The 16,026-nt window shown below is 60.8% G+C and overlaps 1 protein-coding gene across 1 annotated transcript in view; it reads left to right on the top strand.

Moving 5' to 3' along the window:
• LOC147118318 (phosphoenolpyruvate carboxykinase [GTP], mitochondrial-like) overlaps positions 1–16,026 on the top strand; it is a 60,292-nt gene that overhangs the window by 25,147 nt on the left and 19,119 nt on the right. The window contains exons 3-5 of the mRNA XM_085984378.1: positions 3,383–3,567; positions 13,046–13,243; positions 14,053–14,243. Of these exons, the coding sequence (XP_085840504.1) occupies positions 3,383–3,567; positions 13,046–13,243; positions 14,053–14,243 (574 nt within the window). The remainder of the gene's footprint in view (positions 1–3,382; positions 3,568–13,045; positions 13,244–14,052; positions 14,244–16,026) is intronic.

The raw sequence follows: 16,026 nt of genomic DNA, 5'->3' as shown, positions 1-16,026 counted from the left end.
GCAGCGCTCCCTCAGTACTGCCCCTCCGACAGTGCAGCTCTCAGTACTGCCCCACCGACGTGCAGCGCTCCCTCAGTACCCGCCCCTCCAATAGTGCGGCGCTCCCTCAGTACCGCCCCTCCGACAGTGCGCCGCTCCCTCAGTACCGCCCCTCCGACAGTGCGCCGCTCCCTCAGTACCGCCCCTCCGACAGTGCGCCGCTCCCTCAGTACCGCCCCTCCGACAGTGCGCCGCTCCCTCAGTACCGCCCCTCCGACAGTGCAGTGCACCCTCAGTACCACCCCTCCGACAGTGCGGCGCTCCCTCAGTACTGACCCTCCGACAGTGCGACGCTCCCTCAGTACTGCCCCTCTGACAGTGCAGCACTCCCTCAGTACTGCCCCTCTGACAGTGCGGCGCTCCCTCAGTACTGACACTGTCGGACCGGATTATGAGGGACTCGAATATCTGGAGTGTGTGGGGATCGAACCCACGACCCTTTGACTCGGAGGCCGAGAGTCAGAAGTCAAATCAGATGATCGGGTCCTTGATCTCGCTACTGGTTGCAGGAGTTTGCAGCACGCAAATCAGCTGCCGCGTTTCCCAACCTCACAGCAGTGGACCGCACTTGGGGGAAAAAGTACTTCATCTGGGCTGTGCAGGTCTTCGGAAGGCGCTGTAGAAATATGAAACCCTTTTATGTGCATCGCCCTGTAATTCCATCCACTGGTGTCAAATTATTCCTTCGAACTCGCCCACAAGATGCCTAAAGCAGATGTTGGTGAGGGGCCGGAAGCTGGATAAGGGCTCCTGGAATCTTACGGGCGCACAGCAGGAGGCCATGCGACCCATCGTGCCTGTGCCGGCTCTTTGAAAGAGCTGTCCAATTAAACCCACTCCCCCCCCCCCCCCCCCCCCCCCCCCCCCCCACTGAGCATTGTAATCGCCCACTTTGCACACCATGTCGGGGAAGGGGAAGTAGGGGGCCCGCTGGGGCTCCTCAAATCTTCCCTAGCAACCAGTGCGTGGGGTTGGGGAGTGGCTCGGTTTTAAACCAGGTCGAGTTTCAATGGGAGCTGAATAGTGTACAAAAAAAACAAGGAAGTTATTGCTGAGCTTTTATAAAACACTGGTTACGCCTCTCCCAGCCTGGGGTATTGGCCTAATTCTGGGCACCGCACTCTTTAGAAAGGAGGTCAAGTAAGACAGACTTTGCATTTATATAGCGCCTTTCACAACTGGACGTCTCGAAGCGCTTTACAGCCAATGAAGTGTTTTTGAAGTGTGGTCACTGTTGTAATGTGGGAAATGCGGCAGCCAATGTGCGCACAGCAAGGTCCCGCAAACAGCAATGTGATAATGACCAGATCATCTGTTTTTGTTATGTTGGTTGAGGGATCAATGTTGGGCCCAGGACACCGGGATAACTCCCCTGCTCCTCTTCGAAATAGTGCCTGGGGATCTTTTACGTCCACCTGAGAGAGCAGACGGGGCCTCGGTTTAACGTCTCATCTTAAAGCAGGCACCTCCGACAGTGCGGCATTCCCTCAGCACGGCACTGGGAGTGTCGGCCTAGCTTTATGTGCTCGAGTCCCTGGAGTGGGACTTGAACCCACCACCTTCTGACTCCGAGGCGAGTGTGCTGCCCACTGAGCCACAGCTGACACCTTGGAGAGGGTCCAGAGGTGATTGACTGGAATGGTACTAGAGATGAGGGACCTCAGTGATGTGGCGAGACTGGAGAAGCTGGGATTGTTCTCCTTAGAGCAGAGAAGGTTAAGGGGAGATTTACTAGAATGGTACCAGGGATGAGGGACTTCAGTGATGTGGCGAGACTGGAGAAGCTGGGGTTGTTCTCCTTAGAGCAGAGAAGGTTAAGGGGAGATTTACTAGAATGGTACCAGGGATGAGGGACTTCAGTTAATGTGGCGAGACTGGAGAAGCTGGGGTTGTTCTCCTTAGAGCAGAGAAGGTTAAGGGGAGATTTACTAGAATGGTACCAGGGATGAGGGACTTCAGTGATGTGGAGAGACTGGAGAAGCTGGGATTGTTCTCCTTAGAGCAGAGAAGGTTAAGGGGAGATTTACTAGAATGGTACCAGGGATGAGGGACTTCAGTGATGTGGAGAGACTGGAGAAGCTGGGGTTGTTCTCCTTAGAGCAGAGAAGGTTAAGGGAGATTTACTAGAATGGTACCAGGGATGAGGGACTTCAGTGATGTGGAGAGACTGGAGAAGCTGGGATTGTTCTCCTTAGAGCAGGGAAGGTTAAGGGGAGATTTACTAGAATGGTACTAGAGATGAGGGACCTCAGTGATGTGGCGAGACTGGAGAAGCTGGGATTGTTCTCCTTAGAGCAGAGAAGGTTAAAGGGAGATTTAATTGAGGTGTTCAAAATGATGAGGGGTTCTGACAGAGTAAATAGGGAGACACTGTTCCCATTGGTGGAAGGGTGGAGAACACAGATTTAAGGTATGTTGGCCTTCATTGCAAGAGGATTTGAGTACAGGAGCAAGGCTGTCTTACTACAGTTAAACAGGGCCCTGGTGAGACCACACCTGGAGTATTGTGTACAGTTTTGGTCTCCTTACCTAAGGAAGGATATACTTGCCATAGAGGGAGGGCAACGAAGGTTCACCAGACTGGTTCCTGGGATGGGGGGATTGTCCTATGAGGAGCGATTGAGGAGACTAGGCCTATATTCTCTAGAGTTTAGAAGAATGAGAGGTGATCTCATTGAAACATATAAAATTCAGACAGGGCTGGACAGACTGGATGCAGGGAGAATGTTTCCCCTGGCTGGGGGGGGTCTAGAACGAGGGGCCACAGTCTCCGGATACGGGGTAGGACATTTAGGACTGAGATGAGGAGGAATTTCTTCACTCAGAGGGTGGTGAACCTGTGGAATTCTCTACCACAGAAGGCTGTGGAGGCCAAGTCATTGAATATATTTAAGAAGGAGATAGATAGATTTCTAGACACAAAAGTGATCAAGGGGTATGGGGAGAGAGCGGGAATATGGTATTGAGATAGAGGATCAGCCATGATCATATTGAATGGCGGAGCAGGCTCGAAGGGCCGAATGGCCGACTCCTGCTCCTATTTTTCTATGTTAACCGTGTGGGAGCAGTTCAACTTGGTACAGATGAATCTGCACTGCACCCCCAGCAAGGCCAATATAATCTTTCCTGAGATGCGGTGCCCAGAACTGAATGCAGTGCTCCAGACAGGGGTCTGACCAAGGCTCCGGCCAATCCGCGCCGTGCCCATTTCCTGAAGGGCCAACATCTTCTGTCCCTGAGGTGCGTTGCCCGGTACTGAAGGGATGCGGTTGCGGCCGAGGGCTTTTTTTGTGCCAGCCTGCGGCCCCTTTGACCAGCGCTGGCATGTTCTTTCGCCCGACAGCTGGCTGGCCAGGACCGACCCGAGGGACGTGGCCCGCGTGGAGAGCAAGACGGTGATCGTGACGGCGAACCAGCGCGACACGGTCCCCAGCCCCACCGACGGCGGTAAGAGCCAGCTGGGCAACTGGATGTCGGCCCCTGACTTCGAGCGGGAGGTGGGCCAGAGGTTTCCCGGCTGCATGAAGGGTAAGGCTCCCCCACCGCACACCACCCTCCCCCCCCCCCCCCCCCCCACCTCCCTATTTCCTCCTACTGAACGGGTGTTCCATCTCCGTGGGCTAGAAGTTGGTCTCGGACAGTGGCGCAAGAGGAGCAGTATCTGATTGGATGGCCTATCCAGTACCACTGGGTTCACACGACTGCCAGAGACCAATTTCCAGGTCCTATATCTTGCATCTCTCTCTGTATCACCATCTCTGTATATTGTAAATAACAACAGAAAATGCTGGAAAAACTGAGCAGGCCAGGCAACATCCGTGGAGAGAGAAACAGAGTCAATGTTTCAGGTCAAAACCCTTCGTCAGGACTGAGAAAAACACAGGAAATGAAACCGATGAAAAGGCCAGTTTGGGGGCTGGGAAATGGGGATGAGAGAATAAAGAGAAGTGAAGAGACATTAAGAGGTATTCAAAACGAGCCGAGATGGTGATACGACTAGTAAATAGACAAAAGACGGCTCGGATTAGGTGTGAAATGCGCTGGCAGAATGGGAGACAGCTGCCATGTGGGAGAGAGAAAAGGGGGAAGGGCACAAAACAAAGGTGTGGATAAAAAAATATATAAAAATGTAATAGGGGCCGAGGTTATGATCTGAAATTGTTGAACTCGATATTGAGTCCGGAAGGCTGTAAAGTGCCTAATCTATATATTGTATCTCTGGCTCTGTCTCTCCCCCCCCCGCCCACCCCCCCGCTCCGTCTCTCCTCTCCCCCCCCGCTCCGTCTCTCCTCTCCTCCCCCGCCCACCCCCCCCGCTCCATCTCTCCTCTCCTCCCCCGCCCACCCCCCCGCTCCGTCTCTCCTCTCCTCCCCCGCCCCCCCCCGCTCCGTCTCTCCTCTCCTCCCCCGCCCACCCCCCCGCTCCGTGTCTCCTCTCCTCCCCCCCCGCTCCGTCTCTCCTCCCCCGCCCACCCCCCGCTCCGTCTCTCTCTCTCTCTCCTCCCTCCCCCGCTCCCTCTCTCCTCTCCTCCCTCCCCCCGCTCCCTCTCTCCTCTCCTCCCTCCCCCCGCTCCCTCTCTCCTCCCTCCCCCCGCTCCCTCTCTCCTCTCCTCCCTCCCCCCGCTCCCTCTCTCTCCCCTCCCTCCCCCCGCTCCCCCTCTCCTCTCCTTCCTCCCCCGCTCCCTCTCTCCTCTCCTCCCTCCCCCCGCTCCCTCTCTCCTCTCCTCCCTCCCCTCCCTCTCTCCTCTCCTCCCTCCCCCCGCTCCCTCTCTCCTCTCCACCCTCCCCCCGCTCCCTCTCTCCTCCCTCCCCCCGCTCCCTCTCCTCCCTCCCCCCTCTCCTCCTCCTCCCTCCCCCCGCTCCCCCTCTCCTCTCCTCCCTCCCCCCGCTCCCCCTCTCCTCTCCTCCCTCCCCCCGCTCCCCCTCTCCTCTCCTTCCTCCCCCCGCTCCCTCTCTCCTCTCCTCCCTCCCCCCGCTCCCTCTCTCCTCTCCACCCTCCCCCCGCTCCCTCTCTCCTCCCTCCCCCCGCTCCCTCTCTCCTCTCCTCCCTCCCCCCGCTCCCTCTCTCCTCTCCTCCCTCCCCCCGCTCCCCCTCTCCTCTCCTCCCTCCCCCGCTCCCCTCTCCTCTCCTCCCTCCCCCGCTCCCCCTCTCCTCTCCTCCCTCCCCCCGCTCCCCCTCTCCTCTCCTCCCTCCCCCCGCTCCCCCTCTCCTCTCCTCCCTCCCCCCGCTCCCCCTCTTCTCCTCCCCCCGCTCCCCCTCTCCTCTCCTCCCTCCCCCGCTCCCCCTCTCCTCTCCTCCCTCCCCCCGCTCCCCCTCTCCTCTCCTCCCTCCCCCCCGCTCCCCCCTCTCCTCTCCTCCCTCCCCCGCTCCCCCTCTCCTCTCCTCCCTCCCCCCGCTCCCCCTCTCCTCTCCTCCCTCCCCCCGCTCCCCCTCTCCTCTCCTCCCTCCCCCCTCCTCTCCTCCCTCCCCCCCTCTCCTCTCCTCCCTCCCCCCGCTCCCCCTCTCCTCTCCTCCCTCCCCCCGCTCCCCTCTCCTCTCCTCCCACCCCCGCTCCCTCTCTCCTCTCCTCCTCCCCCCGCTCCCTCTCTCCTCTCCTCCCTCCCCCCGCTCCCTCTCTCCTCTCCTCCCTCTCCCGCTCCCTCTCTCCTCTCCTCCCTCCCCCCGCTCCCTCTCTCCTCTCCTCCCTCCCCCGCTCCCTCTCTCCTCTCCTCCCTCCCCCCCGCTCCCTCTCTCCTCTCCTCCCTCCCCCGCTCCCTCTCTCTCTCCTCCCTCCCCCGCTCCCTCTCTCCTCTCCTCCCTCCCCCCGCTCCCTCTCTCCTCTCCTCCTCCCCCCGCTCCCTCTCTCCTCTCCTCCCTCCCCCGCTCCCTCTCTCCTCTCCTCCCTCCCCCCGCTCCCTCTCTCCTCTCCTCCCTCCCCCCGCTCCCTCTCTCCTCTCCTCCCTCCCCCCGCTCCCTCTCTCCTCTCCTCCCTCCCCCCGCTCCCTCTCTCCTCTCCTCCCTCCCCCCGCTCCCTCTCTCCTCTCCTCCCTCCCCCCGCTCCCTCTCTCCTCTCCTCCCTCCCCCCGCTCCCTCTCTCCTCTCCTCCCTCCCCCGCTCCCTCTCTCCTCTCCTCCCTCCCCCCGCTCCCTCTCTCTCTCCTCCCTCCCCCGCTCCCTCTCTCCTCTCCTCCCTCCCCCCGCTCCCTCTCTCCTCTCCTCCCTCCCCCCGCTCCCTCTCTCCTCTCCTCCCCCCCCCCGCTCCCTCTCTCCTCTCCTCCCTCCCCCCGCTCCCTCTCTCCTCTCCTCCCCCCCCGCTCCCTCTCTCCTCTCCTCCCTCCCCCCGCTCCCTCTCTCCTCTCCTCCCTCCCCCGCTCCCTCTCTCCTCTCCTCCCTCCCCCCGCTCCCTCTCTCCTCTCCTCCTCCCCCCGCTCCCTCTCTCCTCTCCTCCCTCCCCCGCTCCCTCTCTCCTCTCCTCCCTCCCCCCGCTCCCTCTCTCCTCTCCTCCCTCCCCCCGCTCCCTCTCTCCTCTCCTCCCTCCCCCCGCTCCCTCTCTCCTCTCCTCCCTCCCCCGCTCCCTCTCTCCTCTCCTCCCTCCCCCCGCTCCCTCTCTCCTCTCCTCCCTCCCCCGCTCCCTCTCTCCTCTCCTCCCTCCCCCCGCTCCCTCTCTCCTCTCCTCCCTCCCCCCGCTCCCTCTCTCCTCTCCTCCCTCCCCCCGCTCCCTCTCTCCTCTCCTCCCTCCCCCCGCTCCCTCTCTCCTCTCCTCCCTCCCCCCGCTCCCTCTCTCCTCTCCTCCCTCCCCCCGCTCCCTCTCTCCTCTCCTCCCTCCCCCCCGCTCCCTCTCTCCTCTCCTCCCTCCCCCCGCTCCTCTCTCCTCTCCTCCCTCCCCCCGCTCCCTCTCTCCTCCTCCCTCCCCCGCTCCCTCTCTCCTCTCCTCCCTCCCCCCGCTCCCTCTCTCCTCTCCTCCTCCCCCCGCTCCCTCTCTCCTCTCCTCCCTCCCCCCGCTCCCTCTCTCCTCTCCTCCCTCCCCCGCTCCCTCTCTCCTCTCCTCCCTCCCCCCGCTCCCTCTCTCCTCTCCTCCTCCCCCGCTCCCTCTCTCCTCTCCTCCCTCCCCCCGCTCCCTCTCTCTCTCCTCCCTCCCCCCGCTCCCTCTCTCCTCTCCTCCTCCCCCGCTCCCTCTCTCCTCTCCTCCCTCCCCCCGCTCCCTCTCTCCTCTCCTCCCTCCCCCCGCTCCCTCTCTCCTCTCCTCCCTCCCCCCGCTCCCTCTCTCCTCTCCTCCCTCCCCCCGCTCCCTCTCTCCTCTCCTCCCTCCCCCCGCTCCCTCTCTCCTCTCCTCCCTCCCCCCGCTCCCTCTCTCCTCTCCTCCCTCCCCCCGCTCCCTCTCTCCTCTCCTCCCTCCCCCCGCTCCCTCTCTCCTCTCCCTCCTCCCCGCTCCCTCTCTCCTTCCTCCCTCCCCGCTCCTCTCTCCTCTCCTCCCTCCCCCCGCTCCCTCTCTCCTCTCCTCCCTCCCCCCGCTCCCTCTCTCCTCTCCTCCCTCCCCCGCTCCCTCTCTCCTCTCCTCCCCTCCCCCCGCTCCCTCTCTCCTCTCCTCCCTCCCCCGCTCCCTCTCTCCTCTCCTCCCTCCCCCCGCTCCCTCTCTCCTCTCCTCCCTCCCCCCGCTCCCCTCTCTCCTCTCCTCCCTCCCCCGCTCCCCTCTCCTCTCCTCCCTCCCCCCGCTCCCCCTCTCCTCTCCTCCCTTCCCCTCTCCTCTCCTCCCTCCCCCCGCTCCCTCTCTCCTCTCCTCCCTCCCCCCCGCTCCCTCTCTCCTCTCCTCCCTCCCCCCGCTCCTCCTCTTCCTCTCCTCCTCCCCCCGCTCCCTCTCTCCTCTCCTCCCTCCCCCCGCTCCTCTCTCCTCTCCTCCCTCCCCCCGCTCCCTCTCTCCTCTCCTCCCTCCCCCCGCTCCCTCTCTCCTCTCCTCCCTCCCCCCGCTCCCCCTCTCCTCTCCTCCCTCCCCCCGCTCCCCCTCTCCTCTCCTCCCTCCCCCCGCTCCCTCTCTCCTCTCCTCCCTCCCCCCGCTCCCTCTCTCCTCTCCTCCCTCCCCCCGCTCCCTCTCTCCTCTCCTCCCCCGCTCCCTCTCTCCTCTCCTCCCCCGCTCCCTCTCTCCTCTCCTCCCCTCTCCTCCCTCCCTCCTCTCCTCCCCCTCTCCTCCTCCCCCCGCTCCCCCTCTCCTCTCCTCCCTCCCCCCTCTCCTCTCCTCTCCTCCTCCCCCCTCTCCTCTCCTCCCTCCCCCCTCTCCTCTCCTCCCTCCCCCCTCTCCTCTCCTCCCTCCCCCGCTCCTCTCCTCCCTCCCCCCGCTCCCTCTCTCCTCTCCTCCCTCCCCCCGCTCCCCCCTCTCTCCTCTCCTCCCTCCCCCCGCTCCCCCTCTCTCCTCTCCTCCCTCCCCCCGCTCCCCCTCTCTCCTCTCCTCCCTCCCCCCGCTCCCCCTCTCTCCTCTCCTCCCTCCCCCCGCTCCCCCTCTCTCCTCTCCTCCCTCCCCCCGCTCCCCCCTCTCTCCTCTCCTCCCTCCCCCCGCTCCCCCTCTCTCCTCTCCTCCCGCCCCCCGCTCCCCCTCTCTCCTCTCCTCCCTCCCCCCGCTCCCTCTCTCTCCTCTCCTCCCTCCCCCCGCTCCCCTCTCTCTCCTCACCTCCCTCCCCCCGCTCCCTCTCTCTCCTCTCCTCCCTCCCCCCGCTCCCTCTCTCTCCTCTACTCCCTCCCCCCGCTCCCCCTCTCCTCTCCTCCCTCCCCCCGCTCCCCCTCTCCTCTCCTCCCTCCCCCCGCTCCCCCTCTCCTCTCCTCCCTCCCCCCGCTCCCCCTCTCCTCTCCTCCCTCCCCCCGCTCCCCCTCTCCTCCCTCCCCCCTCTCCTCTCCTCCCTCCCCCCTCTCCTCTCCTCCCTCCCCCCGCTCCCCCTCTCCTCTCCTCCCTCCCCCCCGCTCCCCCTCTCCTCTCCTCCCACCCCCCGCTCCTCTCTCCTCTCCTCCCACCCCCCGCTCCCTCTCTCCTCTCCTCCCACCCCCCGCTCCCTCTCTCCTCTCCTCCACCCCCGCTCCCTCTCTCCTCTCCTCCCACCCCCCGCTCCCTCTCTCCTCTCCTCCCTCTCCCCGCTCCCTCTCTCCTCTCCTCCCTCCCCCCGCTCCCTCTCTCCTCTCCTCCCTCCCCCCGCTCCCTCTCTCCTCTCCTCCCTCCCCCCGCTCCCTCTCTCCTCTCCTCCCTCCCCCCGCTCCCTCTCTCCTCTCCTCCCTCCCCCCGTTCCCTCTCTCCTCTCCTCCCTCCCCCCGCTCCCTCTCTCCTCTCCTCCCTCCCCCCGCTCCCTCTCTCCTCTCCTCCCTCCCCCCGCTCCCTCTCTCCTCTCCTCCCTCCCCCCGCTCCCTCTCTCCTCTCCTCCCTCCCCCCGCTCCCTCTCTCCTCTCCTCCCTCCCCCCGCTCCCTCTCTCCTCTCCTCCCTCCCCCCGCTCCCTCTCTCCTCTCCTCCCTCCCCCCGCTCCCTCTCTCCTCTCCTCCCTCCCCCCGCTCCCCTCTCTCCTCTCCTCCCTCCCCCGCTCCCTCTCTCCTCTCCTCCCTCCCCCCGCTCCCTCTCTCCTCTCCTCCCTCCCCCCGCTCCCTCTCTCCTCTCCTCCCTCCCCCCGCTCCCTCTCTCCTCTCCTCCCTCCCCCCGCTCCCTCTCTCCTCTCCTCCTCCCCCCGCTCCCTCTCTCCTCTCCTCCCTCCCCCCGCTCCCTCTCCTCTCCTCTCCCTCCCCCCGCTCCCTCTCTCCTCTCCTCCCTCCCCCGCTCCCTCTCTCCTCTCCTCCCTCCCCCGCTCCCTCTCTCCTCTCCTCCCTCCCCCGCTCCCTCTCTCCTCTCCTCCCTCCCCCCGCTCCCTCTCTCCTCTCCTCCCCCGCTCCCTCTCTCCTCTCCTCCCCCTCTCCTCCCTCCCTCCTCTCCTCCCCCTCTCCTCCCTCCCCCCGCTCCCCCTCTCCTCTCCTCCCTCCCCCCTCTCCTCTCCTCTCCTCCCTCCCCCCTCTCCTCTCCTCCCTCCCCCCTCTCCTCTCCTCCCTCCCCCCGCTCCTCTCCTCCCTCCCCCCGCTCCCTCTCTCCTCTCCTCTCTCCTCTCCTCCCTCCCCCTCTCCTCTCCTCCCTCCCCCTCTCTCCTCTCCTCCCTCCCCCCGCTCCCCCTCTCTCCTCTCCTCCCTCCCCCCGCTCCCCCTCTCTCCTCTCCTCCCTCCCCCCGCTCCCTCTCTCTCCTCTCCTCCCTCCCCCCGCTCCCTCTCTCTCCTCTCCTCCCTCCCCCCGCTCCCTCTCTCTCCTCTCCTCCCTCCCCCCGCTCCCTCTCTCTCCTCTCCTCCCTCCCCCCGCTCCCCCTCTCTCCTCTCCTCCCTCCCCCGCTCCCTCTCTCTCATCTCCTCCCTCCCCCCGCTCCCTCTCTCCTCCCTCCCCCCGCTCCCTCTCTCTCCTCTCCTCCCTCCCCCCGCTCCCTCTCTCTCCTCTCCTCCCTCCCCCCGCTCCCTCTCTCTCCTCTCCTCCCTCCCCCCGCTCCCTCTCTCTCCTCTCCTCCCTCCCCCCGCTCCCTCTCTCTCCTCTCCTCCCTCCCCCCGCTCCCTCTCTCTCCTCTCCTCCCTCCCCCCGCTCCCTCTCTCTCCTCTCCTCCCTCCCCCCGCTCCCTCTCTCTCCTCTCCTCCCTCCCCCCGCTCCCTCTCTCTCCTCTCCTCCCTCCCCCCGCTCCCTCTCTCTCCTCTCCTCCCTCCCCCCGCTCCCTCTCTCTCCTCTCCTCCCTCCCCCCGCTCCCTCTCCTCCCTCCCCCCGCTCCCCCTCTCCTCTCCTCCCTCCCCCCGCTCCCCCTCTCCTCTCCTCCCTCCCCCCGCTCCCCCTCTCCTCTCCTCCCTCCCCCCGCTCCCTCTCTCCTCTCCTCCCTCCCCCGCTCCCTCTCTCCTCTCCTCCCTCCCCCCGCTCCCTCTCTCCTCTCCTCCCTCCCCCCGCTCCCCCTCTCCTCTCCCTCCCTCCCCCCCGCTCCCCCTCTCCTCTCCTCCCCTACTCTCTGAATTCTGTCCGTTATCCAATCTTCTATCCATGGTACTATATTACCCCCAATCCCATGAGCCCTTATTTTGTGTAATAACCAATTAAGAACATAAGAACATAAGAAATAGGAGCAGGAGTAGGCCAATCGGCCCCTCGAGCCTGCTCCGCCATTCAATAAGATCATGGCTGATCTGATCCTAACCGCCAATCTACTATCACAGAACCATCTCCTGAATCTAACAGAATTAGACGCACGAAATAGGAGCAGGATCAGGCTACACGGCCCCTGGGCCCGCTCCGCTACCCACAGGGCCATGACCGATCCGAACCTAGACTCATGTCCAAATTCCTGCCCGCTCCCCGTAACCCTTAATTCCCTTTACTTCTAGGAAGCTGTCTATTTCTGTTTTAAATTTATGTCATGATGTAGCTTCTACAGCTTTTTGGGGCAGCATATTCCATGGACCTACCACCCTCTGAGTGAAGTAGTTCCTCCTCATCTCAGTTTTGAAAGAGCAGCCCCTTATTCTAAGACTATGCCCCCTAGTTCTAGTTTCACCCATCATCGGGAACATCCTCCCCGCATCCACCCCATCCAACCCCTTCACAATCTTATATGTTTCAATAAGATCGCCTCTCATTCTTCTGAACTCCAATGAGTAGAGTCCCAATCTACTCAACCTCTCCTCATATGTCCATCCCCTCATCCCCGGGATTAATCGAGTGAACCTTCTTTGTACTGACTCGAGAGCAAGTATGTCCTTTCTTAAGTATGGACACCAAAACTGTATGCAGTATTCCAGGTGCGGTCTCACCAATACCCTGTACAACTGAAGCAATACCTCCCTGTTTCTATATTCTATCCCCCTAGCAATGAAAGCCAACATTCCATTGGCCTTCTTAATCACTTGCTGCACCTGCATACTAACCTTTTGAGTTTCGTGCACCAGGACCCCCCAGATCCTTTTGTACTTCAGTACTTTCCAGTTTCTTGCCATTAAGGTAATAACTTGCTCTACGATTTTTACGTGGTCCTCAACAATAGATTCCAGCATTTTCCCGGTGACTGAATCAGGCTAACTGGCCTGTTTTCTCTCTTCCCTCCTTTCTTGAATAGCGGTGTTACATTTGCTACCTTTCAATCCACTGGGACCGTTCCAGAATCTAGGGAATTTTGGAAGATCGGGACCAATGCATCCACCATCTCTGCAGCCACCTCTTTCAGAACCCTAGGATGCAGGCCGTCAGGTCCAGGGGATTTGTTAGCTTTTAGTCCCATTAGTTTCTCTGGTTACTTTTTCTCTACTTATATTCATTACGTTAAGTTCCTCACCCTCATTAGACCCTTGGTTCCCTGTGGCACCCCACTAGTTACAGTTTGCCAACCTGAAAAAGACCCATTTTTCTCGACTCTCGGTTTTCTGTTAGTTAGCCAATCCTCTATCCATGTTACCTCCAACCCCATGAGCTCTTATCTTGTGTAGTAACATTTTATTTGACAATTCATTAAATATATTCAAGAAGGAGTTGGATATATTTCTTAAGGCTAAAGAGATCAAGGGATATGGGGAGAAGGCAGGGACAGGGTACTGAATTTGGATGATCAGCCATGATCTCATTGAATGGTGGAGCAGGCTCGAGGGGCCGAATGGCCTACTCCTGCTCCTATCTTCTATGTTTCTATGTACCTTATCGAATGCCTTGTGGAAATCCAAATGCACGACATCTACTGGTTCCCGTTCGGCCAGTCCTTCATCATGGTTCAGCTGGGTCACAATCCTGGAAGTCCCGACTCTGGTAGCACCTTCACCACTTGGGGCTGCAGCGGTTCAAGAAGAGGGCCCACAAGCAACCACCTTCTCGAGGGGACCTGCCGGGGATGGGGCAATCGATGCCTACATGCCGAGAATGAATTTTTAAAAATTGTTGAGCCGATCTCATGGTCAACGGCCTAGGGAAGGAGAACGCGTGAGCTGGGATGGTAATTCCCATGTCTGTCTCTTTTTTTTAATTCTGCAGGTCGCACTATGTACGTTATCCCCTACAGTATGGGACCCATCGGCTCACCTCTCTCCAAGATCGGCATACAACTGACCGACTCTCCCTACGTGGTGGCCAGCATGCGCATCATGACCAGGATGGGCTCGGCGGTCTTGGACACGCTTGGGAGCGGCGAGTTTGTCAAATGCTTGCACTCGGTGGGGTGCCCCCTGCAGGGTGAGTAGAAACTGCGCTCAACGTTAAATAGTTTTTTTATATACTGCTCCTCAATTTAATAATTGACTAGCTCAAGAGTCTGAGCAGCATTACAGCGCCAATTGGCACATCTGAGCACCTAACGACCATTGAGAACTCCCCCTGCTCTTCTACCAATGGTGGCCGTGCCGTCCCACCTGAGAGGGCAGACGCCACCTCGACTTAATGTCTCCTCCCGAAAGACGGCACCTCCAACAGTGCAGCACTCCCTCAGTACTGTCCCTCCGACAGTGCAGCGCTCTCTCAGTACTGGCCCTCCGACAGTGCGGCGCTCCCTCAGTACTGCCCCCTCCGACAGTGCAGCCCTCCCTCAGTACTGCCCCTCCGACAGTGCAGCCCTCCCTCAGTACTGCCCCTCCGACAGTGCAGCCCTCCCTCAGTACTGCCCCTCCGACAGTGCAGCCCTCCCTCAGTACTGCCTCTCCGACAGTACTGCCCCTCCGACAGTGCGGCGCTCCCTCAGTACTGCCCCTCCGACTGTGTGGCACTCTCTCAGTACTGAGCCTCCGACAGTGAGTATATTCAAGACAGGGATCGCTAGATGTTTGGATACTTGGGGAATCGAGGGATATGGGGATAGTGCAGGGAAAGTGGAGTTGAGGTAGAAAATCAGCCATGATCTTATTGAATGGCTCGAGGGGCCGCATGGCCCAGTCCTGCTCCTACTTGTTTCTTAACAAAGGAATTTTGCAAAGTCCCGGCGCTTGCCCATGTTGAGAGCGAGACTCGGTCGCCCTCCCGCCCCTGACGATCTGTCCCTTTGTGCGCAGGGAGCTCGTCGCCGGGCGGCTGGCCCTGCAACCCGGAGAAGACGCTGATTGGCCACGTCCCGGACCGCCGGGAGATCCTGTCCTTTGGGAGCGGCTATGGCGGCAACTCGCTCCTGGGCAAGAAGTGCTTCGCGCTGAGGATCGCCTCGCGGATCGCCAAGGATGAGGGCTGGCTGGCTGAGCACATGCTGGTGAGCGGCGGGGCCGGGGGAGGGTGGCTGCTCCCGGGCGCAGTGACAGGGCACACAGCTGGTTTACGTGGAATCGACTCTGAATCAGGCCGATAGAATTGCATAGAGTTTGCATGACGTGCGCAGAATCTGGAGGCCTATGCCCAGCCTGGTCAGAGGTAAGTTTTTAAGGAACGTCTTCAAGGAAGAGAGGGAGCGGTTTAAGAAGGTTAAGCGCTGGTTAGGCCACAACTGGAGTATTGCCTCCAGTTCTGGTCACCACACTTTAGGAAGGATATGAAGGCCCTTGAGAGGGTGCAGAGGAGATTTACCAGAATGGTTCCGGGGATGGGGGATCTTAGCTCCAAGGACAGGTTGGAGAAGCTGGATTTGTTTTCATTAGAGCAAAGGAGGTTGAGGGGTGATTTGATCGAGGTGTACAAGATTATGACGGGTTTGGATAGGCTAGACGGGGAAAGGCTGTGCCCACGAGTTGATGGTACAAGGACTAGGGGACACAGATTTAATGTTTTGGGCAAGAGATACGGGGGGGATGTGAGGGAAAAACTTTTTTATGCAGCGAGTGGTGAGGACCTGGAACTCGCTGCCGACGGAAGTGGTGGAAGCGGAGACACTCGATGTTTTCAAGGGGAGACTGGATAGGCACTTGAGGGAAATAAACTTGCCGGGCTACGGGGATAGAGCGGGGGAGTGGGACTGACTGGATTGCTCTACAGAGAGCCGGCACGGACTCGATGGGCCGAATGGCCCCCTTCTGTGCCATTATGACTCTATGACTATGAGGGAATTCCAGAGTTTGGGACTCAAGACAGTTGAAGGCATGGCTACCAATGGTGGAATGAAGGGACTGGGGGTGGGGATTGGAGGAGAATTGGAGGAGCGCTCACATGATGGGTTCCACTGGGCCACTAATAACAATAGCCAAATACTGCGGATGCTGAAAATCTGAAACAAGAACAGAAAACGCTGGAAACACTCAGCAAGTCAGGCAGCACCGTGGAGAGAGAAACAGCGTTAACGTTTCAGGTCGATGAACATTCGTCAGAACTGGAAAAAGCTGGAGAGGTAACAGGTGTTTAAGCAAGTGTGGGGCAGGGAAAGGGGGGAGGGGAGGAAAGAACAAAAGGGAAGGTCTGTGATAGGATGGAAGGCAGGAGAGATTAAGAGACAAAAGGGATGGTGCGAGGCAGGAGATGGTAATGGGACAAGGTAAGAAACAGAAGATGGCTCAAGATGAGGTGTGAATGACAATGGCAGCGTGATCGACAGCTGCCATGTGAGAGAGAAAAAAGGAAAACATGGGGTCGAGGTTATGATCTGAAATTGTTGAACTCGATGTTGAGTCCAGAAGGCTGTAAAGTGCCTAATCGAAAGATGAGGTGCTGTTCCTCGAGCTTACGTTGAGCTTCATTGGAACAGTGTAAGAGGCCGAGGATGGAGCGATCAGAGTGGGAGTGGAGCGGAGAATTAAAGTGACAGGCGACCGGAGGCTCAGGGTCCCCCTTACGGACTGAACGGAGGTGTTCCGCAAAGCGGTCACCCAATTTGTGTTTGGTCTCCCCAATGTAGAGGAGACCGCATTGTGAGCAGCGAATACAGTGGACTAGATTGCAAGAAGTACAAGTAAATGGCTGTTTCACCTGGAAGGGGTGTTTGGGGCCCTGGACAGTGGGAAGGGGGGAGGTAAAAGGGCAGGTGTTACATCTCCTGCGCTTGCACGGGAAGGTGCCGGGGTCCACTGTCTGGAACAGCACCCAGTACGATTGGAATAAACTGGTCTTTT

Source organism: Somniosus microcephalus, chromosome 4, assembly GCF_052327205.1.
Source record: "Somniosus microcephalus isolate GS21.2 chromosome 4, FLI_Smic_1.0, whole genome shotgun sequence".
NCBI lineage: Eukaryota > Metazoa > Chordata > Chondrichthyes > Squaliformes > Somniosidae > Somniosus > Somniosus microcephalus.
The sequence above is the reverse complement of the archived record's forward strand: the minus strand, read 5'-3'. Positions and strand labels throughout refer to the sequence as shown.